The sequence below is a fragment of the Malaclemys terrapin genome, chromosome 1, assembly GCF_027887155.1.
Source record: "Malaclemys terrapin pileata isolate rMalTer1 chromosome 1, rMalTer1.hap1, whole genome shotgun sequence".
Lineage (NCBI taxonomy): Eukaryota > Metazoa > Chordata > Testudines > Emydidae > Malaclemys > Malaclemys terrapin.
The window spans coordinates 20106428-20134134 of NC_071505.1; the positions used below are offsets into that span (position 1 = coordinate 20106428).

Below are 27707 nucleotides of genomic sequence, written 5' to 3' on the forward strand. Positions count from 1 at the left end.
ATGTTTCTGCCTCTGTGCTCCCCTCCTACAGTTTCTCTCTAGCATCAAGTGATCTTGCTTATAGTAACTTTAGAGATGTAGAAATGAGGTGTATGGTCCTTTTTATCTACCTACCAAAATGTTATAATCTGCAATATTAGGCCTGATTCTGATATCGCACGTGTCCACTGATATAACTCTATTCACTTCAATGGAGTCACTCCAGATTTATACCAGTGTAAGTGAGATCAGATGTAGACCCACTGTTATTTTTCCCTTCAGATTTTTCATTCGTACATAGGTCTTCAGCACAGGTAAGATCTAGCGTTGTTGTTGGGTTGTTGTTTTTTATTCCCCTGACCCCTTATTATTTCCTGATGCTCTAAATTTTTATGCAAGATGTTTTTGTTCAAGTATATCCCTGTAGACTTTATGCATATAAATGAATTCAAAAGTGCAATGAAATCTGAGATTTAGAATGCACCTATTATAGCAGCTACATGGCACCAGTGGTGCATAGATGAAAAGTAACGATGCTAGTAAGTGCCAAATGAGAGCCAAAATGTAAATTATGTGTTAATCAAAAGCACAGGTTTAAAAACATGAAGACTTCAGACAGAAGGGTAACTACCTTAAAGTAGTTTTTACAAAGAGCTATACAGAAAATGAAGAATTAACGGGGCAGAGATGGAAACAACTTTAGAAAGCACATCCACAACAACTGTGAATAACCTCTCCTGTGTATCATCACAAAGTGTGGACATTACTGTATTCTGCTAGAAATTGACTATTCTTCACTGACTCTCTGTTCAGTCTCATCCCTTCCAAAAAAAAGTGAAGTAATAGATTTACAGTTTGGGATGAGTTGGTTCCACATTCATTGTGATGAATGGAACATCTCCTCCTTCCCTGTACTACAGGCCAAATTATGCTCTCATGTAGGTGCACCTCATTAGTAATTGCATGTGTCCATCTGAGGGCAGAATTTTGCCATAAGTCCCACAGCCAGCCACAATATGATACCGGCAACACTGGAAGGTAGACTTAGATTTCTTGAAGTCTATTATGTTTTTCTAATACAAAGAGTTTTGCTAGACTCATCCATAGCTATTACTGCTCTTATCAATACATTAAACTGTCTATTCTGTGGACCAGATTCTCATGATCTTACTTACACAGACTATTATTTATTTACTTGTTTATATTACAGTAGTGCCCAGAAGCCCTAGTCTAGGATCCTTGTGCTAGGTACTGTACAAACACAGAAGGTCACACTGAAGTCAGTGGGACTACTCATAAAGTGCTATAGATGGCTGTTACTCTAACAGCATCATCTGTTTTTCACTTGAAGGAACCATGCAGCAGCAACTGCTCCAGTGCGCTACACTATGTCGTACATATCCCAAATGAGAGCTCCAGAGGTGCGTCAACACTACTTCAAGAGAGCACCTCCATTTTATTGAATAGGCTGGCAACTACTGTAGAGATCTGAGGGCCACTTTATGCCCTTAGATGTTGAGCCTCTTGCAGTTGAGAATGAGGTGGGAAGTTACGGTCTCCTTAAAACTTTAACTTATGGCCCCCAGTGGCTAACAAGAAATGAAACTGCACCTAGTGCGTGTCATTTAACAATACTATAGTACTGCATTAGCTTGTGTATGCCTATAGATACATTCATGCGTCCTTTTCTCTTCCCCTTACCCTCCCACAACAAAAAGCTGTAAATAGCTACATATCTAAATGTGTGTAAGGTGCATTTGTATGGGTTTTTTAAATGACTGTAGCAATTCGAGCTGTGAATAATGTGTGAAATGAAACAACCTGTTCCACTGCACACAAAATATAAGCAATGCTGTGTTCTTTGTGTAGCACATGCACAGTCAGGTATTGTTCAGTTTAATGAAATGAAAGCATATCACAGATAGTACAGATACAAATATGCATCTCTTTAGGCAAATCCCTGAAATGCACAGGCACAGTATGAGGAGTTTTAGGACAGAGGGCGAGCATCAAAAATACTGACTTCCTTTGCCTTTAAACGGCTAAGTCAGAAAACCTCAGTGGTGTTCTAACGTAGTTTTATTTGTGAAGATTTTCAAAAGTGGATGCTTAAAGTTGGACACTTAAGTCCATATTTAGGAGTCTTAATAAGTGACCTGACTATCAAAAGTGTTGCGCTCCCAGCAGCTCCCACTGAAGTCGCCATTTTTGAAAATCAGGCCATCTATCTAATTACCTAAATAAGGATTTAACTGTCTCACTTTAAATGAATGAACAAATGAAATGAGACAAATGAAATTTGACCACACAATGCTGATGTCACTTTAAAATCATCTCTATGATGAAGCAAGAGGGTGGGGAGGGGGGAGGATTTCAGTGTTGTGTAGCACAGAGCTCTTTGCGAATGTCAGTATGATATACCTCATTTTGTTTTTGTGGAGAGGCAGGGCTGGCTGTGGTTATGTAAATACATTTTGTCTTTTTCTCACTTTGATCCCCCAAGTGGATAAAGTATGAAATTTCCTAAACTGGAATTTCTCTCTAATGGCAGTAGTGATCACAGGGATTGCATCTGAAGAAGTGAGGTTCTTACCCACGAAAGCTTATGCTCCCAATACTTCTGTTAGTCTTAAAGGTGTCACAGGACCCTCTGTTGCTTTTCGCAGGGATTGGGTTTTCAATCTAATGTTAAGGCAATTTGCTTGGTGTCTTTCGTCCCCCCCCACCTTTGTGTTTTACACTATAGCACTTACGTTGCTCTTATCATATAACAGTGCATTCCACATTACATTAATGTAGGTTTCCAGGCTTCCAGCTGTGTGTTTTTTTTTTATTTCCACCTACAGAAATTAATTCTATTCTCTTCTATTTGGCTTCACAGAGTTGGGGGATGGATAAACCCAATTTGCCAGATCTCTTTCCTACAATTTATTATCTAGTGCTTTTTCTACTCTAGTTTTAAGTGTCTGAAGCAATGGGCTTTCTACCAATTTCCTTGGCAAACTATCCCAATGTCTACTATCTATTTTTTACCTTAGACTAAAGTGGTAATATTGCACCTGATCGAAAGCTCACTGAATTTAATAAAAGTCTTTGCATTGACTTCAGTCAGCTTAGGTTCAGGTCCATTGTGCTCTCATTGTACTATAATATAATCCAGATTGATATTAACTCATTTGTTCAGGTTTCCAGTAGTTAAACCAGAATGTGTAAATTCCTGGGAGTTCAGTAGTTGCTACGAGCAAAGAATTCGCTATAGGCTGCTCAAGAAATGCAAATCTTTGTTCATGCCTTTCCTTGGCCACTGAGATCAGAGTATATAAGGATCCTGCATTATTTTGGCCAAGACAGCAAAATCTGACTCAGGAAGGGGTTTGACAGTCAGAATTGCAATTACACTTATGGATAAACTTGCAATTAAGGTGAAAAGGAATGAGAAATTTGCTTGGTTGGAGAAGGGAGGAAAACAGATTTTCAAATGATCATAAACTGAGCAAGAACCTAAGCAGTTTCTCTATAGCTGTCATCTTTCTATTGTATCAGTAAGAAACACTTTGTGTACTCTCCTTCATATAACAGAATGGAAAAAGAGCTTGCAGACTCACTTGTCCTACTTTCACAGAAGGCTGATGCTATATTAGACCGAGATGATTGTCTTCTTGTAGTGAAGTTATAGCAAATGCAGGTTTTTAATGGGAGCTTGCAGATTTGCTCTTTCTCTAGCAAAACTGTGTTTTCTTAGGCTACTGCTACACTACAGAGCTTACAGTGGTGCAGCTACACCGATGCTGAATAAGCCACACCCCTGAGCGACATAGGTTACACCAACCTGGATGCCAGTATAGACAGCATTATGTCGGCAGCAGAGTTACTCCCACTGACAGAGCTACCACTGCTCATGGGGGCTGGAGTATTTAAGCCGAGGGGAGAGCTCTCTCCCATCAGCTTAGAGTGTCTGCTCTAGCAGCTATAAGCTCTGAATTGTAGCCATAGCCTTAGTCACACCCCCGAGCGACATAACTTATACTGACGTGAGCTGTAGTGTGTACATAGCTTTAGTAAAACTGTAATAGAATGGGACCATCCTAAGGCTTAATGTGCATTATATTAATCAGGGTTTGGGTAGCAGTGTATATATATGACATTAGATGGTTTCCTTCTTCTTATTTGAGCTACTGCCCATAGAAAAGCCAGGGCAATGTGTGACTTCCATCATCAGAATTCATTTTAGCTATGCTGATGCAGACAATCGTTTATGGGGCTGTATCTGATATATCCCTTTATATAAGGTGATGTGAAAGAAATGAGAAGATTGAACCAAGCTTAATCAGAATATTACAGTGCAATATTCATCAACATTTAGCTTGCTGTGATTAAAGTTATGGAAAGTTATAAAGCTATTTTGAAAAATTCATTGAGACTCTAAATCTAAGCTTGTGTGTCTTGAAATTTTAATGAAGTGTACAGTAGGTGTTACCAGAATAGTTCATATTAGAGCATGATCCTCAAAGTATTTAGGTGCCTAAAGAAAAGATAAAACCTAAATGGGATTTTCAAAAGCACCAAAGTGAATTAGGCACTTAACTCCCATAGGTTGACTCATTTTGGTGCTTTTGAAAATCCCACGTGGTGCTTATCTCCATCTTCAGATGCCTAAATACATTTGAGAATATGGGCCTTACTCCCTCTTCAGAACAAAGGGGAAACTGGGGAAGGATTGTGACTGTGTGTTATAATTTGTTCTCTGGTTAGCTGCTAAGGTGGTGCAGTTATGTGTTGCCCTGAACTCAGGGAAGCTCGTTAGTCTACAGCCTTGATGTATGGTAGACAACAAATCCATAAACCCACATATCTTAGCTATGTTCTGTAGAGCTGTTAAATATCTCTTAGTGAGACATTTCAATGCCAAACAAAACCGGCAACACCTATTTAAAATATTCTGAGACTGCAGAGAAGCTTGGATTTGACTCCAGCCAAGGTATGAAATGAGATTATCATTGTAGCTCTTTGTGATAAATGGAGTCTGAGATTCACCTTCCTTTAGATAATGTAGTTGGCTGAAATTCTGCGTGCCTGGCATTGTAGCAGGAGACTTACCCAGTACTTTTTGTTTAAGAGAAGGTTTTCTTATTGTGGAGTACACATGGCTGCTCTGAATCAATTACACAGGTCAATCGGATGCCAGAATTGAGATCGAGTCATAGGAAATACATTTATCATACAAACACACTGGGGCTGATTCACTGGTGCAGGGAGATGGAAATGTTATTTTTCCCCATCCGGGGAGCAGCTCTACTCTGAGAGGAGGATGGGAGATAGGGTGACCAGACAGCAAATGTGAAAAATCGGGATGAGGGTGGGGGGTAATAGGAGCCTATATAAGAAAAAGACCCAAAAATCGGGACTGTCCCTATAAAATAGGGACATCTGGTTACCCTAATGGGAGAATTCAAAGCCAGAGGAAGACAAATAGATTTTCCGTCCCTAGCCTGATCCTGAAGCTTGCCAAATGGAAAGGTCATCCAGGATTTGCATTTCCCAGATATGCCAGCCACCATCAGTGGTGATCACTTGGGAGCTGCTCTGGCTGGCTCTGGGCCAGAAGAGGGACATTGCCTACATGCTGGGATACATTGGCAGCCAGCACTGTGTGCTCTGCAGTGTTTTATACTGTTGTCACAGGTATGGGGTTGCCCCCTTTCTGTTTAATAGTCTCATTAACTTTCCTACTTATCAAATGCATTCCTACAAAATCTATATAGTTGCCAATCTCCCATCAAATTAGTTCTTCTGGTTTTATTCCCTTACTAACCTTTATTTTAATTGGTTTAACACGTCCATGCAATCTGCAGGGTCAGAATACTTTCCTTTTTCATTGGGACCGTGTCTGGCACAGAAACCTATTTGCTCTCCATAAGAAATTGCAACACTGATTTAGCCAACATCAAAGCCAATCTCTACCATTCTATGATGGCAAAAATCAAACAAACATGCCTTCTTATATCTGAAGTTGAAGGAGAATGATTTTAAAAAATCATGGTGTGAACCTGTTTAAGGTTTATAATCATTCTGCTTTAGACTTAGCACCCGATGGTACTCCCTGGGTTAAATCAATGAAAGTTTCACTAGTCTCTTCAATAGAAGCAAGACTATATTCTTAAGATTTACAAATACATTTCCCAACAGAATACACATTAAAAGCAGCTCTTATTTTATCACCAGATGTGGTCTAAGCAAATCTGGTCTCCCTGAGTCACCCACCTCAGTGTTCCTGCTCTTGCTCTGACCTGTCTCTTCACTTTCAGATGCCTAACCTGCTTAGGATCTTTTGTAAACCCCACCAGGCACCAATTTTCATTTCTAAGTACCTAAAACCCTTTGTAACGCTGACCACAGATCCTTTAGTTCAAGCTGTAGAGAGACTCAGGGCTGGTCTACACTGGGCGGGGGCGGGGGGATCGATCCAAGATACGCAACTTGAAAGTATCTTGGATCGAATTACCTGGGGTCCAGATGGTGCGGGATCGACGGCCGCGGCTCCCCCATCGACTGCGCTACCGCCGCTCGCTCTGGTGGAGTTCCAGAGTCGACGGTGAGCACGTTCGGGGATCGATATATCACGTCTTAACGAGACGCGATATATCGATCCTGGATAAATCGATTGCTACCCGGCGATATGGCGGGTAGTGAAGACGTACCCTCAGGCTTTTAGCTCTGGAGATTCTCCATGCTGGACGAGATGGCAGTTGTCATGCCTTAATGTCGACGATTTAACATTTTGCAAGTTCATATTGTTTACATGATTTTTTGTTTTCAGAAAGTTTACTACTATCTCATGCAGGAATTTTCTGCTAATCTACTGCTAATATTAATATTCCTGTGATAATTCTGCTGCAAATTCTTCAGCTCAGTGCTCTGGGGAAGAAAGAGCAACTAATGGAATGGCTATTAGTACAAGGATGGACCTATGTTGATGGCTTTGGGGAAGGTGTTTTTAAATTGCTGCAGAATAAGAACATAAAGTATATTTCATGGACATATGTCATGGATGAATTGTTATTTCCCAGTAGCTCTACCGAGTATGATTTTTGGTAATAATACTAAAGCTAATAATTGTATTTCTAAACCACCTTCCCCAGCACTTTGGACACAGCTCCATGACTCTAGGGCCCTACCAAATTCACAGCCATGAAAAACGCATCACGAACTGTGAAATCTGGTCCCCCCTGTGAAACCTGGCTATTGTAGGGGGGTTGCAGTGCATTCAGAGCTGGGTGGCTGAAGAGTGGCAGCTGCTGGCACCAGTTCTGAAGGTAGTGCTGCCACCAGCAGCAATGCAGAAGTGAGGGTGGCATGGTATGGGAGGAATGGTCACCTGGAGGGGGGGCATGGCTGGCCTTATGGGTGTTTAAGTGGGTGACTGCCCAGTGTGCCGTGATCAGGGGGGTGCTGTGGTCACACACACACACACACACACACACAGAGCCAATACCAAGACCCCTTTAAGCTCTGGGCCTGGAGCTGGGATGGGGCAGGGCTGGGAGCGCCCCAGTCAGGGGCTCCTACCATCCACTGGGCTCCAGCTGCTAGTCCTGATTGGGCTGGGGAGGAACGGGACTTCCTCTTCCCCTGCACAGACCACTCCTGGGGCCAGGTCACACCCACCTCTGGGAACCTCCCCTGGCTGCAGGAAGCTCTATGGCTGCTGGCTGGGAGCCTAGCTCTGAAGGCAGCACTGCCACCAGCAGCTGTGCAGAAGGGTGGCATCGAATGGTATTGTCACCCTTACTTCTGTGCAGTTGCTGGACGGGATCCCAGCTCTGAAGGCAGTGAAGCACAGAAGTAGGGAGGTCACGGTATTGTCAACACTTACAATAGCCTTGCGACCCCCCCCCCCAATCTCCTAGAACCTCCTTTTGGGTCGGGACCCCCATGGTTAGAACACTGTGAAAGTTCAGATTTAAATATCTGAAACTGTGAAATTTAAGAGTTTTTAAAATCCTAGGACCATGAAGTTCACCAAAATGGACCGTGAATTTGGTAGGGCCCTACTGATAAATATAAGCCTACCGTGCTGACCAGTATTATCTCATTATGTCCTCGTGCTCCCTCTCTGTGTCTGTATCTACCTGATGTCTCTTTTCTGACACTTATATTGTGAACTTTTTGGTACTGTCATTATGTTCTGTGTTGTAAAGCACCTAGCACCATGGGGTCCTGGTCCATGACAGGGGCTCCTAGGCACTACCAAAGTACAAATAAATAATAACAATATGAATGAAGATGCAATATCAGTAAGCGTTTTTTATGAAAACCCTCAACTGTAAACTATGAAAAAATAAGATATTACATGGCTGGGGTTGCGGGGGAGCCAAAGTGTCTGCATATGAGAGAACAGGAGTTTTGATCGCCTATAAAATTTTAAAGCAGAATGTTTTTAAGTATTGCTTAAAAGTGGCAAAGGATGAATTGAGATGGATGTAAAAAAGGCAACAAATGTCACACTAGAGAGGCCAGCAGGGCAAAGTTGCAAACCAAAGTATGGTGGTAGAATTCCAAAGGGGCTAGAGTTGTCAGAACACAGATGTCAGGAATGAAGTATTGGATGAATCTGCATTGACTAGACCAGGGGCAGGCAAACTGCGGCCCGCGGGCCAGATACGGCCCCTCGGGGCTCTGGATCCGGCCCATGGGATTGCCCCCCATGGTGCCGCAGGCGCCATGCTGCTCTCAGAAGCTGCCAGCACCACTTCCCTGTGGCCCCCGGGTGGGGGAACAGGGGGCTCCATGCATTGCCCATGCCTCCAGGCACTGCCCCCTGCAGCGCGCATTGGCTGGGAATGAGGAACCGTGGCCAATGGGAGCTTTGGGGGAGGTACCTGGAGCTTCCCGGAGCGGCACGGCGTAGGGTCCGGGCAGACATGCAGGGAATCTGCCCTGGCCCCGGTGCGTGCCGCTGCCACCCCGGAGCCGCTTTAGGTAAGCAGCACCGGGCTAAAGCCTGAACCCCGCCCCCCAACTCTCTGCCCTGAGCCCCCTGCCGCACCCCGCACCCCAACCCCCTGCCCTGAGCCCCCTCGTACACGCTGCACCCCTCCTGCACCCCAACCCCCTGCCCTGAGCCCCCGGCCACACCCCAAGACCCAGCCCTGAGTCTCCTCCTGCAGTCTGTACCCCTCCTGCACCCCTGCACTCCACACCCCTCCTGCACCCCGTCCCCTTCCCTGAGCCCCCTCATACACGCCGTGCCCCTCCTCTGCCCCAATCCCTTGCCCTGAACCCCTTCCTGCACACCGCACCCCCCTCCTGCACCCCACACTCCCTCCCGCACCCCAACCCCCTGCCCCTGCCCTCCATACAATTTCCCCACCAGATGTGGCCCACCCCTGGACTAGACTGTGGGGCAGTGAAGTTGGCCTGCAGAGTTCAGACAGAAATGTTGTCATTCTGAGTTTAGCTCATATTTGAAAGTAGGTACATCTTACTAAAAGTGGGTACATGGACAAACTGCTGAGGAAGACTACAAAAGAATAGTACAAGCATGTAGGGATAAAATCAGAAAGGCTAAGGCACAAATGAGTTACACCTAGCAAGTGACATAAAAGGCAATAAGAAGAGGTTCTTTAAATACATTAGGAGCAAGACAAAGATGAAGGAAAATGTAAGTCCTCTGCTTAGCAGGGAAAGACTTGCATCCAAGAGGTTTAAAAGAGCTGGCTGAGAAGCTTGCTGGACTGTTAATGTTGATTTTCAATAAATCTTGGAACACAGGAAAGTTCCAGAAGACTGGAAAAAAGCTAATGGTGTGCAAATATTTTTAATAAGGGTAAATGGGATGACCTGGGTAATCATAGGCAGTCAGTCTGTTATTGATCCTAGGCAAAATAATGGAGTGGCTGATACAGGACTCGATCAATAAAGAATTAAAGGAAGGTAGTATAATTAAAGCCAATCAACATGGGTTTATGGAAAATAGATCCTGTCAAACTAACTTGATTTTTTTTATGAGATTACAAATTCAGCTGATAAATTAGGCTCTGATAGAGACCTCCCTATGGGATGGGTGAGCAGGCAGACATTGGACATAGCGTTGGTATATAATGCTCTAAATATTTGTATTGATTACAATATAAACCCCACTCACTCCATATTCATACCCCTTTCATACTACACCAGAATACAAAGATTAGAACGAAGTCCCGGTGGCCAGTCAAGGTCTGATCCAATCATAAGGCATGGGGAGCCCCGCGCTGCACAGCTCTTCTTTATCAGGGCTCTGGATTGATGTCTGACTTCAAATTTCAGATATGTCAGGCAACTGTTTATAGACCAGTCTGTCGTGTCATCAGCTCTTTGTCTGTTTACTAAGTCTTTCACCCAGAACTCCAGGAAAACATCTCCAGGTAGGCCACCATTATTCAAGACATTACATTTCCTCTTATAAACATGACAAAGTTGTTTTGCACAGACAGTCCTTGACTGCTCATAACCTTAAATCCTCGCTTCAGTTACCAACACGCAACTCACATACTCATTTCACGCACACAGCATGTACACTGGGCCTAAATGACCTATAGCGTATTACAACATATACTACTATGTATCCCAACTGATAAAGGTGACAGTGTTGATATAATATACTTAGGCTTCTGTAAGGCACTTGACTTGGTACCACAAGATAGTTGATTAAAAAGCTAGAAAGATATAAAATTAACACGGTACACATTAAATGTGTTAAAAACTGCATAACTGATCATCTCAAAATGTAATTGTAAATGGGGAATCCTAATTGAGCAGGCATGTTTCTAGTAGGGTCCTGCAGGGATTGGTTCTTGGCCCTAATTTAACTTTTTTATCAATGATCTGGAAGAAAACATAAAATCATCACTGATAATGTTTGCACAAAAATTGGGGGAGTGGTAAATAATGAAGAGGGCAGGTCACGTGTAAAGCAAGGATTGCTTGGTAAACTAGGTACAAACAAACAAACAAACAAAATGCATTTTCCTATAGCTAGATGTAAATGTATACATCTAGGAAAAAAGAATGTAGACCATATGTACACAATGGGGGATTCTATCTTGGGAAGCAGTGACTCTGAAAAGGAGTTACAGAAGTATTGGAGCATAAGCTTTCGTGGGTGAATGCCCACTTCATCAGACGCAAGCCCAAAAGGACTAATGCGATCTCAGCTGCATAAGCAGGGGATTCTCAAGTAGGAGCAGAAAAGGTTACATTATGTCTGTATTTGGCACTGGTGCGACTGCTACTGGAATACTGTGTCCAATTCCGGTGTCCGTAATTCAAGAAGGATGTTAATAAATTGGAGCAAATTCAGAGAAGAGCCATGAAAAAGGACCAGAAAACATAGACCTTGCACTAATTTGGATTTGGAAAGTGATGGTGGAAAATGTTAGAGACACCAAGGATGTGGTAGGTGGGTCAATCAAACTACTGGTTACTTTCACAAAGCAAGAGGGAAGGGATGGAACCAGGCTGCAAACTGATTGTAGGAGTTTTTAGGGAAGGTACTTATGAGGCTAAAGGAGAAAGATGTGACTCATTTGGGAGATGGATAGGACCCAAAGAACAGAGGGGAAGGGAAAGATCTCAAAGCAGTGAGAATAGAATAGAAAACCTCTGGTTTGAGACATTCCTTATAATGTTCATCCATCATTACTTCATAATAGCTCTGCAACTGCCTGATGTCACCATGACAGGATGAAATGCATTATGAAGATGAACTGAGACCATTGCAAATAACTGGAATGATTTTTTTTTTAATAAAAAGAGTAAATTGTTGAGCCAACTTCTGCCATCTGTATACAGGGAACACTTCCCATTGACTGGTAGTTTTGCCTGAGTAAAGGCTGCGGGGGTTTTCTTATATGATTTAAATTATAGGCTCATATGATTTTCAAAATGCCAGTTAATATCAGTCAGCTGAAATTTAAATAATAAATAGCATTTACAGCACTATTCACCTTCAGGCTGATTTACCATGATGGGCCATTGTGATACAGCTGTCTTTTGGGGCAAGAAGGCGGGATGAAGCCACAGTGCTCCAGAGACACAGAAGGCATTCAGCAGAGGCTACACAACTGCTGCTGCATCCTTTGGTGGAAAGAAGCTTATAGCCCCATGTGTGACCAGCTAGCTCCACTGGTCAGTGCATGGTGGAGGAGGAAGCAGGCATGGCACTAGCTCCTCTCTCCACCCTCTTTGGGTTATTATGCATTCCCAAGAGGGCACAAAGGCTGTAATTCTGCTGCTCCTCACATGGAATACACAAGGGGGAGAGAAGCACCTTTCTTTGCTGTATTCTATATGCATCCGAAGAAGTGGGCTGTAGTCCACGAAAGCTTATGCTCTAATAAATTTGTTAGTCTCTAAGGTGCCACAAGTACTCCTGTTCTTCTTTCTTTGCTGTGTATCTGGTGCTATATAATGAATCCAAACAGGCAGGATTCATGGTTAGATAGGTAAGTATTATCCCCGTATTAGAGGTGAGGTAGAGCACTAAACTGGCTTTTCCAAAGCCACAGAGATTCAATTTTGGGCTGGGACCTGGGGACAGACCGCAGGAGTTCCGGGTACTCATTCATGCATCCAGACTTTTGCGATGTTAATGCTGTAATACCATAATGCTACCAATTCTAGCATTTTTCTAAGTACTATGGAGGGGGAGAGTTGGATTTTCTTATTCTAATTTAGCTGAACCAAAGAGCATGCTAGGTTAAGCGATACAAATGCCTAACTGCACGCAGGATGCTTAGTCCCAGAATACATCCTGTCTCATTATACTACGCTAGAAATCATTATAACTGTTCCATGTCCACATCACTAGGTATCTGTGTCACAAAAGTAAAGGAAATATCAGAAAAGAAATGCCAATATTCCATCAATGAATATTGTGCAGCTCCCACAGCTCATTAATTCAGTCCCTTGGGGTATCAAAACAGATAAAGAACTAAAGAAATGGAATGAGATGCCAACAAAGGAAGTCTTTATTTCAGTTCTTATGCCTGTAATGACACTATGATAATTACCACACATCTCTTCATCTTATGCTGTACATTGCAAGATTATGGAAATTGTATGGAGTGTCATTTATTATTTCAGGATGAGCAATGTAACATTTACAGTCAAAAATAGCAAGTCTTCAGAGCATACTTAAAAATAGTTTTAGGATCAATTAGAAGACAAGGAATTAACTTGATTAACCTTAATGCAGAACATTCATCCAAAAGAGAACATGTATACCAGAAGCCTGGCACACCATCTAAATTAAAATCTATAAGGTTTTCCTCGTTATTTACCCAGCTGTCTCTTCCCTTATGTATATATACTTCCATGTAGGATAATCTGGTCTTGAGTTTGGCATTCTGAATGTTCATTAGGGAGATGAATCCTGCCCATTCCTCCGTGAGTTTGGAAGGCTTCATTATATTGCAACAATGCAATCTGTTGGCAGGATTCAAGGGGTATGTATTCTTTGTGCAGTGCAGGCACCACCTCCCTGAACATGCTCAGTGGGAGTAACAGGGGGTGGGGTTTAATAATCCACTGTTACATGGCTGCTCCCCACCAATACATACAGTAGGGCAGGGAGCACTGCAGTCAGACAGGTTGCAGTCACAGAGAAACTCTGTTGCCACCATGTTCCTGGAGGGGGCCCCTGCCTAATTTTCCAGCACCCAGATGAGATACCTGGTTTGGATGCTAAGGAGAGGATTTGGGCTGTACAGAATAAAGTATAATGTGGCAGAAAGCACCAATTCAAGAGGCCAGTCCATTTGGGAGGTGGGCGGCAGGAGGTATTCTGTGGTTCTATCTCTCTCATGTTGAGGAACATAACCCCTGTGAGTGTTCATTTCCTGTGTATGTTGGAAGCATTGTCTGCCTTACAAGCTAATATAGGAACACTGAGAAACAGTGGGGAGGGGTTGTCATTTTGCTTCTTTTCCAGCAGGAGTCTTCTGTCTGTTATTTTATTTTTATGTATTTATTATTTGCATTGTGGTAGCACCTAGGAGCCCCAGTCATGGACCATTGTGCTAGGTGCTGTACAAACACAGAACAAAAAGTGGTCTCTGCCCCAACGAGATTGCAAATTCTGTGCATTCTCACCAGTTTTGCTGAACTGGGCTGTAAAAAAAAAGAAGAAGAAGAAGAATGACAAGAGCTGAGCTAATAACTGATTGGTTCAGTGGTAGTTTCAAAAAAATATTTAAAAATTATTCTGGTCAAAACTAACTAAAAGTTGTTAGAATTTTCTGTGAATTGAAAAAAAGTCCATTTCAGGTCTGTTCCAGAGTGGAAATTCAGACCTGGGTCTCCCACATCCCAGAGGAGTGCCCTAACTATTGGGATATAGGTCAGGGGGTGGGGCCAGCGGCATCCCCCCCACCATCTCCTCCTCCGCTGGGCATTCTGTGGGTGGCCAAAAACATACATGTCAAATTCACAAATATTTGTGGGTCGACTGAAACAGCATTTTCAGCGAATAAACTATCCCACAATCAATGTCACTGATCCCACAGTCAATGGTTTCACTACTCAAATGGTGCTTCAACCAAAGGGTAACATCACTGTTCACTCCTTCCTAGGACAAGCTCCGGCTGATAGCAGGTACCTGATTAAAAATAAGTAAAGATAAAGGGTGAAATCTATGCCTTATGAATACAGACATAACCCTCGAAAGTGGGTAGCTGAGGGTTCTGGTGCTATTAATAATTAACTTAAAAAACACTGGAAAATGACATTACAAATACTTCCAACTTTGCAGAGCTGGGACAAAGCCCCATGATTTATAAATGCAGTAAATTGGTACAATAACTGCAGATACATGAATTAATAAATAAACTCTCTAGCCATCCAATTTCCCAGCAATATGAAGGCCCATAGTTATATATGAATAAGGGTTTATATCACTGGCCCTAGAGCAAATTAAGTTTATAACACATCTCAACTTCTTAAGGTTACCATTTAACAAAATAGTTTTCAGCAAATTATTTAATCAATTGGTTCTTAATTGCTAACGGATGCTTAATAAGTCTGATGGCCTAATAATAAGCAATAAGTATCCTGTCTTGTAGAAACTCATTAAATACTTAATCATAGCTATATTTTTTAAAGAATCTAATTACATTGTTCATGCTAACACAGTTCTAAGGTGGTTTTAATCAGCTAGACATGCTCGTTACTCTATTCTTGCACTTGAGTAAATATGTTTTCAACAACTAGGTAAGATTTAAATAAGTACAAAAGCAGTCTTATTTCAGGAGATGATGGGTGCACAAGGTTTGGATTTATTCTGGATAAACCATCAATGTATGATTCACTGTGCAATGACGGTCCAATCCTATAAGGTATTGAGCACCTTGAACTCCAAGATCAGCCATAAAGACGCAGGAGAATAAATTTGAAACCATCTCAAAATAGGTAAAGCCAAGCCCATTTTTAAAGAAGTGCTCAGTCTTCACCAACTATGAACTCTCCTGAACATTTCTTGGCAGTTATATAGTGACTACCCGCTCAGTATAGCCCTGCTTTAAATGTGTTTGTATTTTGAGAACCAAAACGCCAAACCAATGAGGAGGTGGGATATGTCTGTATCCCATTCAGAGTGATTATGCCAGGCTGGGTGAAGGGAGAGAATGGAGAGAGGAAGCCAAAGAGGTGGAAAGAAGTGCGATAAATTCTGAGTCTTTAAAACAGTTTTGGTTCTTTAAAGCAACAAAATGTGTTTCAGTCCCGTGTTTCATGAGGCTGGTGCAAGGGCCCAAAGAGTCCCTCAAAGAGTCAGGTTAAACATCTTCAATTTCGCACGGTCGGAGAAGTGAAAATGAGTTTGGAGATACAGGAGGGCTATCAGGTTTCAAGTATCCTCCCCAAGGAAATATGTTTTCCCCGAGTAGCTGTTATAGCAGAAAAGTATCAGTGGGGATTCACACTGATCTACGGTAAAACGCTAGATATTGAGACACTGAAGTGCTGCATCATAAAACGGGACTGGCATTTTCAGACACGCTGTAAGATATTGTAAGCATCTCTCTCTCTCACTCTCTCTATAGTCCACTGAATCCCATGTAACATTTCTCCATGCTGGCTGATTTTGTGTTATATTGAAAAGACATGTAAGTGAAAAAAACAAGAAAGCAGACTCATTCAGGAAAGATGTTGCCTCAACAAATGTTGCAAATGAATGTAAAAGGGACGGGGATGGAGGGGGCAATAAAATAAAAAACTTGGCAGATGTTCTAGGAAAGGCTGGTGGTTAAGTAAAGATTGCCTGAAACTAATCATAGGTTTCTGCTACAACTGTTTATACTGGCTTCACATAGTTAATTATTATGGGATTCAATGCAAAAACAACATTGACCAAAGCACTGGCAAAGCATGTGGTAGATTTGCCACTGTAGCTTTGAAATGTGTGCTGCCTTCATAAACACCTTTGCTAGTCTATCTACAGAACAAGACACAGCTCTACCCCCATCTCTATTTCTGAGTCTTTCAGTACTCGGGATCCAAGCTTGCAATGTGCTGAATACTGTCAGTTCCTATTGGTTGCTCAGCACTTCGCAGGATAATACCCTTGCCATCTTAACAACCTCGCTGAGGTTGAGTGGCACATCAGATGGAATGGACTTATGGGTAATGGTAATAACGTATCTGACCATCCTCTTCACCTGTCTTGGCTCTTGGTAAACCATTTCTGCCACAGTCACAGATCCTAACACCATGGGCATCATTGATCTTTCACACACATGTGCTTTACATTGGTGTAATTACACTGAGAGAGTTAGACCAGTTTTGAGTGAGAAGAGAGTCAAGCTCTATCTGTTGTGTTAATGGGTCTGGCAAAAAAATGGGTGCTCTGATTGATGGAATGTAAGTCAAAGCAAAACTCTCATTAGTGGATTAAGAGCAGGAACAGACCCTCAGTGGAAGGTTTTCTGATTGCCAGGCTTGATAGTAATTTCACCTGCCCACCTAAGAGTCCCTTCTGTCCCTCTAGGGGTGAAATCCTGACTCCACTGAAGTCAATGGGAAGCCTTCAGCTGAGTGAGGATTTCATCCTCTGATGCTACCAGGTGCCAGTTTGTGGTCATGGCATTCTGTAATTAACTGGCTGCTTTCCATGACCTCAATACAAATTTATTTAAATGGGGGAAACAATACAGTATGTGAGGATTTTCTCATGGAAATCTGTGCTCCAGCAACTGGTGCTGTGTAATGGGAATTATTCAAGTGCTGTTATATATTCATGGGACATGGAATAGCATCTAAAAGTCACTTTGGGAATTGTGATGCTTTAAGAAAAGCAAGATTTTGTAGCAATTTGAAAGGCACATGTTTAATTGTTTCCATTCATCAAGATCACTTTTTACAATAACTCCTTGGCACGACCTGCTAGGATTTCCTGGTAATGCATTAAACCCCAGACAGCTGGCACCAAAGAGTTAGACATGAAAGACTCTCATGGACTTCACTGGGCTTTGGATCAGGCCCCAAGTGAAGAGGAAGGTGAAACATTACATTACACCAGCAAAGTGGCAGATAGAGGTAATCTAGGCCCAACCCCACTTTGGGTTGTTGCAGAGCCAGGACATGTTCTGCCAGGAGCACAGGGGAGCACTCATACATCTCTGCCCATTTAAGCGATTCAGCATATCCCCCTCCACTCTGGGCATCTAGCCAGGAGAAATGCCTGTGCTGTGGACCTGCCATTCTGCCTAGTCCATGTGCAGGCTGCACAAAGGTGGAGGGAGGCTCTTTTCTTCTGCCCCTCCCCCGCACCGTACACGCACATAATGTCTGGGGAAAATATGGCCCGTATCGCATATTGTCTAAAGGGAATATAATTGCATTGCTCCACATACATACGTAATGGTTTGACATAGAGTAGTCCTGTCCAGAGAGCTATTAGGGAATTTATGACCGTTCAAAATTGCACATACATGCTTATTGGATTAATTTGATTTTTATACATCTTTATTGTAAATTGAATAATATCCCTTATTCTTTTTGAATGGGTAATTTCAGAGTCCTGACCTAAAACTTTCAATAGCATTTCAGTGATTTAGGAGGTTACACCCATTTTCTTTCAATGATACTTTGCCAGATCGGGCTGGATTTTCAAAAGTATTTAGGTGTCTAAAATGCAGATAGGCACCCAGCATCATTTTTAAAACTCCGAAGAGTGTAACTCCCATGTGAGTTAGGTACCTATGTGCTTTTGGAAGTCCCATTAGGCACCTATTAGTTACCTCAACACCTTTGAAAATCTGGCCCAAAATGACTGTCGCTTTTGAAACTGGGATTTAGTGTCCTAACTCGCTTTAGAAAATATTCCCTTATTTGCTTCTTAAATCAAATAAGTTCTGATGTCTATGTATGTGCTACTGTTGACTGCATATGTCTGCCCCGTTTGCTCATATAGTCGGGTTATACTTTTCTCATTTGTTAACAGTGAGAAGTGCTGTATAAAAACAATCTCCTTCCTAAGTATGGTACCAAATGCCCCCCTCAGTTTCCTTTCACTCTAATGGGTTTTGTTTTTCTGCTTTCCAGGTAAAACCCAGGTGATGGGTGAAATCAAGATTGCACTGAAGAAGGAAATGAAGACTGATGGAGAACAGCTAATAGTTGAAATCCTTCAATGCAGAAATATCACCTACAAGTTTAAATCTCCAGATCACTTACCAGGTACCAGTCAGAAACAGCATTATGATACAGTAATGAGCATCATCAAGCAGGACATTGACTCGGACATTTAATGATATTATTACCATAGGGAAATCATTTTGTTTGTTAAGCAAAATGACGTATTCTGTAGCACTGGCAGGGAAATGTTTTTTTGTTCCTGTGAACATTTTTTATGAAAAGGAAAATGTGTTTGTTGAAATTTTTCTTCAAATGTTTTTTTGCATTTATGTTGAATTCAAAATGTTTCCATTTATTGTTGCCTGAAAAATGAACATTGTTCAGTTTTGTGTTTTCACAAAAAAACAGACATTTCTGTTTGTCATTTCTGTTTTGACAAAAAAAGGTACTTTTAATTGAAAAAATATTTCAGATGAAAAATTCCTACCAGCAATAATATTTTGACAGAGCCATAAAGACATCAAGACTGGTTTTGTGGTCAGTGATACCAGTGTAAATCCAGAGTAACTCCCTTGGCTTCAGTGGAGTGACTCCAGTTTCACTCTGGTGTAAATGACAGCAGGATATGGCTCCATGGTATACAGAGGTGTATTTTGTCTCCGTACATCTCATCCATTGAAATCATTAGTGACAATGACTTCTTAAGAGCGCCTGTAACATAGGTTGAATCATTCTTCCACAGATCTGTATGTGAAGCTGTATGTTGTCAATATCGCTACCCAAAAGAGAGTAATTAAGAAGAAAACCAGAGTGTGCAGGCATGACCGAGAGCCTTCATTTAACGAGACGTTTAGATGTAGTTTGAGTCCTGCTGGGCATTCTCTTCAGGTAATTCTGCATCTTATTACAACATAATTTTATATGTCTTCCAGGCTGTGCTGTGGGAATTAGAGATCAAGCTCTCATTCCCAGTGACTTGCCTAACAGGTTACTGAGAAAATAAGATTGCAAAGGAAATAGCACAGTTATCTCCACTCCCTTGCTGTCTTTTAGTAGGTTGAGTTCAGTGTACCTAATGTCATGTCTTTAGGGGAAGGATGGTCCTGTAGGTGAATGAATCACAAGACTGAGAGTCAGAAGATTTGGGTACTATTCACAGCTATGCCTCTGACTCATGGACACAGATTCTGCAAGTTGCATAGTCTCTATTTCCCCATCGCTAAAAGGGGATAATGATATTTACTCAGCTCTGCAGAGAACTTTGAGATCTTCAGAGGCAAAATGCTACTTAACAGCCAGGTGTTGTTATCATTTATTAGAAATAAGCTACCGAAGCTCAAAGAGAGAGATGTGAAGCATAATGCACTGGAGTCGGCTTGTTTAATTTACAATCTGGCACACACCAAAGCTTGTGTGGAGCTGTGCCAGGAGGCACAGTCCCTCTCCCTGCTGCTCAGCATGTCAGTGGGACTGTGCACTCTGCTTTCCTCGGGTGTGTCCAGCTAGCTCCTTGGGTTGGTGCAAGAGTAGGCAACAGCATACGGAAAGTCTCTTCTTAATTTTCATTACCTGTTAACCCTAATGTTCTTCTGGAAACGTCTCGTCTAAAAATAATGCCTCTTTAATATAGGCAGGACTGATGGCACCACCTACTATTATTATGGTTGCCCAACATGTAGTTACTTGAAAAATGTCAGCCCACACAGCTGAGCTCTTTCCAAGAAAGAGGCTACATAAAATATATTGTTTTGCCCATGTTAAAAAATTACGATGACCTTTCCTTTGCTTTGCAGCAGGGACTTGAAATTTGGCAGGGGGGTGGCTTTTGTTTCAGGATGTATCTTTTGCCACCCCCATTGTTCTGTTTGGACCCAGCAGAGAAGTAAATAGACACAGAGGGAGCTAATAGAAACACATCTACTGGCTGCGTGGTGGCTTTTTTGTCCTGGCTGCAAATCAGAAACTAACATGAAAGTGAGGCTTTGCACTAGGGAGGGCGGGAGTGCTCAAACATTTAAAGGGACAGGCTATCACACCTATGAAAATCTGTTCAAATCTTGCCTTTGAAAAATTGCAGCTCACACATGCTCAGAAGGGTTTTTTTTTTTTTCAATTTTGAGCAGCTAAAATCTCCAAATATTCTGTCTACTCTGGGCATGCTCCAACTAAAGCTGAACAGCACTTCCCTTGCAATTGCAGCTCAGGGCTGAGGTCTGGGACTGGGTTTGAGACCGAGCACACTGGAAATGAGAACAGAGGGACTGTCATTCCTGTGCTCTAAATGCCCCTCCTGTTGGACCCAGGCAATGTGGAGGCAGAAGCTGCCTAATTTGAAGCTGCAGAGAGGATAAGAGTTGAATCTTCAGGGATGGGGCAGTATACGGTGACAAGGAGCTTGCAGGGATAGACTGGGACCAGAGGCTAGGAGGTGCGGAGAAGGAGACCGGGAGTTGAGGTGGGGAGGTGACTGGGACAGGCAACCTTAATTATGGCATTTCTTAACTTTTGAGTGCTTGAATTTGCAACTTCTATCATGTTGTTTTGACATAGTTTTCCTGTGTATAATATTTATATAGTGCCTTTCATGTGAGACTTTAAAAATGCATGACTGGCACACCTAGATGTCTAAAACTGGGCTCCCAAAATTATAGGCCATTGTCAAAAATGTGGGCCTTTGTGACTTCACCAAAGCCACATTTTGTGTTTGAGCTGAGGATAGAATCCAGGACTGCTGAATTACATTAATCTGTTCTAGCCAGTAGATCACAGAACAAAGAAATGGAATAGGGGAGAAGCTCTGCATTCACTGCATTTCCTCTCAAATGGGAAAAGATCCTTGTGTAGTAAGCTGTGGGTTGATGTTTCCTTACTGTTCTGCAGGTGCAAACGTAGATGTCAACGTTTCTGAATCTTTATTGTACACCAGCAAGTGGCATGTGTAATTAAGTTAATAAAACAGTTTTAACCATATTTCTTTTTCTTCCCAGATTCTGCTTGTCTCCAATGGAGGGAAGTTTATGAAAAAGACACTGATTGGTGAAGCTTATATCTGGCTTGACAAAGTGGATCTAAGGAAAAGAATAGTAAACTGGCACAAACTGATGGTCAGCTCCACACAAACACATTGAGCAGACATGTCTGCTTAGGGCACTAAACCTTGCAGCGTCTGCTGTAAATGGTATTACTCCAAGACTATAGTTTGATATTGTGTTTAGCTAGGCTTTCAGAATACAAAGTAGGGAAGAGTGGGCTCTGGGCTACATAGCACACTTAAATGAGGGCTAGTCAACTTGTTTTGCTGTAAAAGACAGCAAAGAAAAAAAACTGAGCCCAGAATTAAAAGCGAGGAAGTTTGAAAAGAAGATTGATATGAGGGCTCCTTGACGTTGGACTCTTTGTGGCTGTCAGGAGAGTAACTCGGAAAGAAATAATGAAGGCTTGAAGGCAGCTGTTAATGCAGAGTTTGGCTGCGGCTGGAAGTAGTGTGTCTGAGAGAGCAATCTGGGTTTCTGTGCAAGCAGAAGGAGATCATTTTATGCAAAAGCACCTAGGCTGACTGGTTTTTCAAATCTCACGTATCAGAAGTGTAAAACTTGTTCCTCTGCACCTTAGAATCTCTGATCATTTGTTGTTGTGAGATTATGCCACAGGACACAAACTGCAGGCTGTTTGTAGTGGTGGGAACATTATTTTACACGATTTTTTTCTTTGTGTAAAGAAGATACTCTATAGAGAATCAGATCAAAACTATTCCATTTTGTTTCCATGCGTTAACAATGGGTGTAGGTCTCTGTCCTGGAATGTAAAGAATAAAAGCACATTCATGGCTACTTTTTGTTTTTGGAGGGTGGTTGGAACGAGAAAGGATCAAATGGAAATTGCACTAAATAAGGATGGGGGTGGGAGAGAAAGTTTTCTGTGCCAATGAAACTGCAATTCATCCTTCCCTTTGGGTCAGCGGTTTACAAAAATGGGTTTGTCTCTTTACAGTTTAAGCACTGAGATCGATACTATCATTTCAACTCTTCCTTTTTTGTCTCCAACCATCAGCCTTACCCTTAGACTGTTTAAAGGCAGTAAAAGTTTAAAATATAGTGTATGTACTCTGAAACATTAGACCCATTGTGCTAATGCTACCCTGCTGTTTGTGGGGTTCTGGATCAACAACATCAGCGACACATGCACCTTCTTGACAGCTAACAAGAAGGAATAACAAAATGTTTACCATCTGGGGATTGAAACATTAATGCGTGTCGAGGATTTCCTTTGAGAAACTCAGGTGAATGACTGAATATAGTCCATTCAAAAGTGGCTCGTCAGTTATGAAGTATGTAATTAAATGAATGTCACTGGCAACTATAACTGAAGGTTGTGTCAGAGCTTCCAAAATAAAAGTTCTATTTTCAGGCGTTTATAACTCAGCAGAAACAGTTTCCTTTGGACTGAAACTTTGCCTAGGGGATCTTAAACTGGGTGTGATATTTTTCTTCTTACTCAGATTAAAAGAAAAAGGAAAGCGCTTTCATCCTTCTTAAAATTGTAGAAATATTTAAAATAAATTGACATGGGATTAATTCCCTTACCGTTCAAAAATGGCTTCATATTTTATACCTTCATATTTTTAAGTGATTTGGCAGGGGATTACCCTGAAATATCATTGCTCTTTTGTATTTAAAAAGAAAGTGACCAAATTTAAAACGCTGGCAAGTATTTACTGTGTTTGCCCAACAGGAACTTTTCATACACCATTTTAAGTACCCACATTGTTTTTTTACTAGGGATAGCACACCTCAAGATGACTTACATGGTAAATTCAAATTATTCCTTGGGATAAGAATTATATGCTTTAAATAAAATTGGGATAGATGAGAAACCACATTGACTCTGAAAGAGCTATTGTAGTTGTTTAACTTGATGACACTTTTCTACATATTTGTTTTCCATTTATTTATTCAAAATTAAAAATAACACCATGGGAAATGAGTGAAATATAGAGCAACTGGAAAATGTTAGGGATGCACAAACCAAAGAAAGACAAGTAAGTCCACGTTAAGACTTTGGTGTTCTACATTTTACTTGCAACACAATGCATTCCTACCATAATGCCATAAGTTATCATAAAGACACAACGGCACTGTCAATGGGAGCATGGTGTGTGCTTTGACTTTTAATGTTGTGCTTTCGTCAGTATATAACCCAAGTCTGATCTTATGTAATCACAGCCTGTTGGTGATAATATAAAATATCCTAAATATTGTGATTTATATGGAGAATAAGATTCTTCAAAACCAAAATCCCCAACCAAACCAAAAATCCCTAAGTGGGATTTTTTTTTTTTTAAATCTTTCATGTAAGTATTGCTCCTTTGTTGGGTTATTTTAAATGCCTGATGTCTACAGTAAGTCCTTTCTTTTCTAACATGTCCAATTTCAATTATGGCGTGAAGTAAAAGCAGTGAGATGTGCAATTTTGTGCAAACTGCTGGAAATTTTATTCTTACTCAGATTTATTATGAAGACAGCGAGTCATGCTGATGGTTGCTATGGAGATTTCCAACAGGCACTAGCACTAACTGGATGGCTTACTAGGAAGCCTATAATCATTATTCTTAATTGACGAAAGTGGGCTGGCATACTTTGCTCTTACATGCATTCACAAATGTTTCTGGTATTTTTATGAAACAGGATTGTTTGTCTGGTGTGGCTGGAGTTGTCCAGGAAAGCCACAGTTACTTTGGAATGAGCCTCTGAAATGGGTTTAATTCATGCATCTTTATATATTGAAATTCAAGTGTAACTTGTCTGCTGGAATCCCACCCTGAAATACAAAGGGTAGTGGCTGTCAGGAAAACTGGTCCCTATTAGCAATGGCTTGACCAACAGCAGCAGAGACAGGACTCTTTTGATTTCATGGTTGTTATCCGTTGCAAAGAGCTAGTGACAGAGCAGGGTCCACGTACTTTCCCTTTTGTGAGATACCATCAATTCAGAGTTCGCAAGATGCTTCCAAAGTGTGCCAAGTTCCGTTTTTGATCAGATTTCTAGGTTGTACTGGAATCATTCTATGCAACACTGTTTCGTGCTCGAATGCATTTTTCTTTTTTGGGTGAATGAAGTCAGAAAAAACCCTTCTTGTGACATTTAAAAAAAAAAAAACACCAAACAAGGACTATTAGTATTTTTTACTTGTTTTGTATATATTGCAACATATTCTTTCACCCCTCCCCGCCATTTTATGTTTCTTCTAGTGGCTGAAAGTGCTTATATGTGGCAGCAGATCTTATCATCTTGGAATAATTGATTATTAGTGAATTCACACCTTTCTTTGAAGATGCATATTGTGGCTAGGCAATGGCAGAGGCAGTGTAATTTATTTTATTCATACGTCTGCTGGGTCAACAGAGATTGAAGTTGCTTCTTTGTTCAAGGCCTTGTACAGTGGAAACAAGCTGAATTATGAGAAAAAGCACAGTGTATGTGTTTACAAATAACAGGGATTTCTAATGCGGTCATTACTATTATGCATACAATGAGCAGCAAACCATTTTCTTTTTTCCTAGTTCACGCTAGACATGAGAGTTTCTATGATGAATGTTGAGCTAGTACTTTATCATTACACTTTAAAGGGATAGTATCCAGGGGAAATATGAATGCTGCTTCTTTATTATTACCCACGTTTTTTACATCATATCTCGGTGGAAGTAACCAGGGCCTGATCCAATGCCTATCAAAGTCAATGGTAATCTTTCCATTCATTTCAGTGTGGTTTTGGATCAAGACCTAGGAATTGGTAGAGTTAATTTTCTGGATACATAGGTGTTCCAATGGTTAGATTGTGGGGGATATTGTAGCTGGTAACCAGCTGATATTGATTCTGACTCTAGGAATGAGGAGGAGGAGGACTGCTGGAGAAGAAGAAGCTAGTGTGCCCAATAGAGATGATTTAATTAGCATTTAGTTTCATGGAAATATCATAAAGATGTTAATAGTATTTTTTTAATCTTATTATTTGAATCATAACTGACAATATTTTTAAGTACTTTATTTTCATTGCTACAGTGTCTGTATCCCAGATTCCACTAAGTATCTATCTAGACATGTACATACATATATGTATAAGAGAAAAATTGCATCTGTGTGACTGAAACTTGAAGTAGTAATAGAACAGAGAGGTAGTTCACTGTAAGTATCCACCTACATCACATTTGGGGTCCAATCCTGCATTCCTGGTTGCACCAGGGCTGAAGGCTTGGGCCTTCTTTTTGAATTACTAGTTGCCTTTAGTAAGAAAGTAGAAAGAATAAGCAAAATCCGGATACTCTCTCTTTAAATCATAAGATGCATTTTGATGTTTTCTGTATGTTCTGGTTTATTCTTTTTTAAAAGAAGATTAATAAATAAATATACTGATGAGCTCAAAAATTATATTATATTATATATATTTATCCATAACTCAGAGTAGGTGATTTGAGAGAAAGCAGTTTTCTTAATTTGTTACCCTGTAAATAAGTATACATTTTTGTATAACAAATCAAGTTTGAATTATGAATTCCATCTGGCGTCCAAGCATGTGAATGTGAGCATTATTTGACTGTATCTTGTATAGATGTTCAGTGACGTGCTCAGGCGCTCAGCCATAGCTGACTAGCGTGTGTGCTGTCATGCTAGCCGACTATGTGTACAGCATACCCACTGTTTAAAAAAAATCTTCAAAAATACCTTAAAAAAACAAACAACAACAAGAGTAGTCCTTGGAGAAATGTAATGTTTTTGCAATGAATGTTGCATGCATCGATGGTGGTTTGTTAATTTTTTTTGTTTTGTTTTATTTATTTTGCTTCCGAATTCTCTCAGCAAAACAAAACAAACTTGTTCTAAAAAGTTGTATAAACTGAGACAAAAGCAGTATGAGAACTGTATAAAGAAAATGCTTGTAAATCTGTCTCGGTTTCCACTTTATGTATAAATCCATGTTATGGTTTTGTGGTTGTATACAGGATGTATCTTGAGAACTTATGCAAACTGTGCTGTATAAAGGCTGTTACCCCAGTCTGACTAATAAATATTTAAAATATCCACTTTGGTCTCTTTTCCCCGTTGAATGCATAAATCTGTACAGAAAAGAATTTTGCTGGTCCAAATTCATCCCCCTCATTGACTTCAGTGGGCTTACAGTAGGGTTGTATTTAGCCCACCTGTGATGCTGTACCCAACACCTATCTAGTCAAGCTGCCATTCCGAACCCTACATGGGTACTACCTCCCAAGGTGTTTGCAATTCCGCCATTATCCCACATTTTCAGTTTTAAATAGAGCTTGCTTTGCCCTAGGGTCCCTCAGGCAGATTAGCACCTGCATTCCCCAAGAGGAATGTCCATGCCTTGACCTGCATTCCTCCTGGCATCTCCCAGACAGCACACATCAGTGTGATTGCAGCAGCACCATGGAAGCATGTGCAGCATATCGCCTCCTCCACACCTGGCCAACTCTGGTATAAAGATGAGACGGAGACATGTCCCAATGCTGTACTGTCCACTCTTAGGAACCTATCACCCATGACAGCACTAGGAACACACAGAAACAATATTCCCACCCCACCTTCCAATGGGATTCTGGCCAGCTCCCTTAGAAAGGGGAGAACGGACTCCCCTTCTGGTACCCTGTTCACTGGACCATTCTGCCACCCCCATAGCAAGCTTAACTTAATTCTTAAAATTTATAAAACTATTATAATAAATTATTAAAACTATTTCTGATTTTTCAGCTCTCGAGTCTGTTTGGAAATAAAGAAGTAGTGGCAGCATGCTTTAATAATTCCCATGATCAAATTCATTATGAGAACAGGAAAAAATTCATTAAACTGAGGATTTCCTGGATTCACAGAGGATTTTCAAAAAACATTGGCTGCTAATCCTACAAGTAAAATCTGTAATAACACCCACAATTCCCACTCCGCATCAGAAAGTGACAAAGTACACTGTTAATACATGAAGATTTTAAGTCCTGCTCGAAATGATAATTGAACACAAATTATTTGCTACAAAGGAGAATCAAGATGATATGAATTATGAAATATAAAAAGAATAAATCAGCAAGACGTGTGTGGAATACAGAATTCCTT

The 27707-nt window shown here is 41.1% G+C and overlaps 1 protein-coding gene across 1 annotated transcript in view; it reads left to right on the forward strand.

Annotated features, from left to right (window-relative positions):
- The window catches only part of PCLO (piccolo presynaptic cytomatrix protein), a 534443-nt gene extending 507780 nt beyond the window's left edge, over positions 1 to 26663 (forward strand). Inside the window, exons 23-25 of the mRNA XM_054016176.1 lie at positions 18556 to 18690; positions 19331 to 19476; positions 21576 to 26663. Of these exons, the coding sequence (XP_053872151.1) occupies positions 18556 to 18690; positions 19331 to 19476; positions 21576 to 21716 (422 nt within the window). The 3' untranslated portion in view covers positions 21717 to 26663. The remainder of the gene's footprint in view (positions 1 to 18555; positions 18691 to 19330; positions 19477 to 21575) is intronic.
- The last annotated feature ends 1044 nt before the right edge of the window (positions 26664 to 27707 follow it).